This window comes from Trypanosoma equiperdum (assembly GCF_001457755.1).
Source record: "Trypanosoma equiperdum strain OVI genome assembly, contig: ctg_550, whole genome shotgun sequence".
Taxonomy (NCBI): domain Eukaryota; phylum Euglenozoa; class Kinetoplastea; order Trypanosomatida; family Trypanosomatidae; genus Trypanosoma; species Trypanosoma equiperdum.
In genome coordinates, this window is record NW_027124477.1 from 14,070 (window position 1) to 16,139 (window position 2,070).

At 53.9% G+C, this 2,070-nt stretch overlaps 1 protein-coding gene across 1 annotated transcript; it reads right to left on the reverse strand.

The window, feature by feature from the left end:
- Positions 1-327: 327 nt before the first annotated feature.
- TEOVI_000244500 (Polyadenylate-binding protein 2 (Poly(A)-binding protein 2) (Poly(A)-binding protein II) (PABII) (Polyadenylate-binding nuclear protein 1) (Nuclear poly(A)-binding protein 1) (PABP2), putative) lies at positions 328-1,995 on the reverse strand (the record flags this gene model as incomplete). The annotated part of the gene is made up of 1 exon (XM_067225522.1): positions 328-1,995. The coding sequence occupies one exon, from the start codon at positions 1,993-1,995 to the stop codon at positions 328-330; it is 1,668 nt and encodes a 555-aa protein (XP_067081623.1).
- Between the last annotated feature and the right edge of the window lie 75 nt (positions 1,996-2,070).

Sequence of the window (2,070 nt, forward strand, 5' to 3'; positions counted from 1 at the left end):
AGGGCGAAAAAGAGTGGCGAAAACAAAATAAAGAAAAGATTTTCCTGCTGACACATCCCAAAACAACTTCATAAATTTTCAGTCTAAACGAGCGATGGCGGTCGTACCTGAATACCGCCAAGAGCACCCCACTTCTTTTGTTCCATTGCTTTCACACATATATATACACACAGTATTTCTCTCTTTTCTTATGTCTGCCTAACCCTTCTCATAAGTACTCATACGCGTGTGCGCTGAAGCGTACGCGTTGTCTTCCCTTTTTTTCTTCAACCTTTTCCTTCCATCTCCCGTTCGACTCTCCGCTCGCACGCTGCAGTGATGCTGATCCTACATGCCAATGTGACGGTTGAGCACGTCGAGGGCCTCCTGCACCTTCGTGTCAAGCAGACTGTGGTTGTCTAGCAGGTTGAGGATCTCGCTGTTATCCATCTCCAACAACATGCCTGTAACCTTCGCGGCGAAGGAGGGATTGTTTCGTACAATGTAGTTGTACAGCCGCTCGCCCAGCACATTCTTTTGCTGATCTGGAGTCATGCTGGCAAGTACTGTGGAGAGGTTCTGCCCCTGAGCAACCGGAGGTTGCGGAATTTGTGGGTGCGACTGTTGCTGTGGGGCCATCATGGATTGCATGGGCGGGCGCTGTGGTCCCGGGCGGGCGCGGACTTGGTTCATGGGTGTCGGTCCCATTGGTCGCATCGGGCCACCCATGCCCATGGTGGAAGGCATCATTGGCATGCGCGTGTTCATGAAGTGCATACCATTGAACATCGCCGGGGGATTCATGAAACTGAGCTGTGGTCCCATCATACCACCCATCAGGCCACCCATAGGCGGTTGACGCATGCGGGGCTGTTTGTTCCGCATGTCTTCGAGTGTCTGCCGGCGGGCGTCCTTGCGGAGGGCGTAACTCACAAACAGAGGGCGAGGGCCCAACGCCGTGCTACCGTGTAGTTCCTGGATAGCCTGAGCCGCGGAGCTTTGTTCCTTGAAGGAGACGAAGCCGAAGCAGCGGGACACCTTCGTTGCTTTGTCCATCATCACACTGACAGATACAGTCTCGCCGAAGGGATCGAACAACGCCTTCAGGCGTTCGCTCGTGACGGTATCGTCAAAGTTCTTCACATACAGGTTCGGGTATTTGCTGTGCTGCTGCTGGCGCTCCCGGCGAAGGCGTTCGCGCTCCCGTTTGCGCTCCTCCCTGGAACGGAAGCGGCAGACACTTAACTTCATGCCTTCCTTTGCGAGGGGGCTTTCCTTATCATCCAACTCCTCCACGGCCTTAGCGGCAGCTTCGTGTGTGGCATAGGCAACATACCCGAAGCCGACGGTCGGCCTGCCGGCGAGATCGCGCACCTTCGCGGAAGTCACCTCACCAAAGGGAGAAAACACCTCCTTCAACTTCTCATCGTCCACGGAGGGGTCAAGGTTCTTTACGTAGAGGTTCGTGTACTGTTTCAGCTGCTCTTCGCGGTGGTGGGGTTGGTAGCGTTCCACGGTAATGGCACAGTCGTCAATGGAAACCCCATTCAACTCCCGGACGGCATCAACAGCGGATTCCTCCTTTTCGTAGGAGATGCGGGCATACCCGCGTGATTCTCCTTTTTCATCAGTGGCAAGCCCGATGGCAGTAAGGCGACCGTACTTGGAGAACATCTCCTTCAGCGCGTAGGTGTCCACGGTGGGAGGGAGTTTTTTCACTATGATGTTCGTCACGCCGCTACGGCGTTTCGAAGGGTCGCGCTGGATTTTGGCGATACGGATGTGCTTCGTACCCAACTTCACACCGGCCTGGTCAAGCGCCTTCTCAGCATCGGCAGGGTTCTGGAAGTTCACGTAGCCGTAGCCAAGTGACTTTTGGGTGACGGAGTCCACACACACGCGGACAGAGGCAACGGGCCCGACACGAACGAAATGGTCGTAGAGTTTCTGTTCATTCAGGTTGGGGTCCAAACCTCCCACCCAAATGGAGGGGCTCGCAGCAGCAAATGCAGCCATGATTTCTCTGGTTGTTCCCTTTCCTGCTTTATATTTTTAATAAACTCTAGATATATATATATATATATATATATA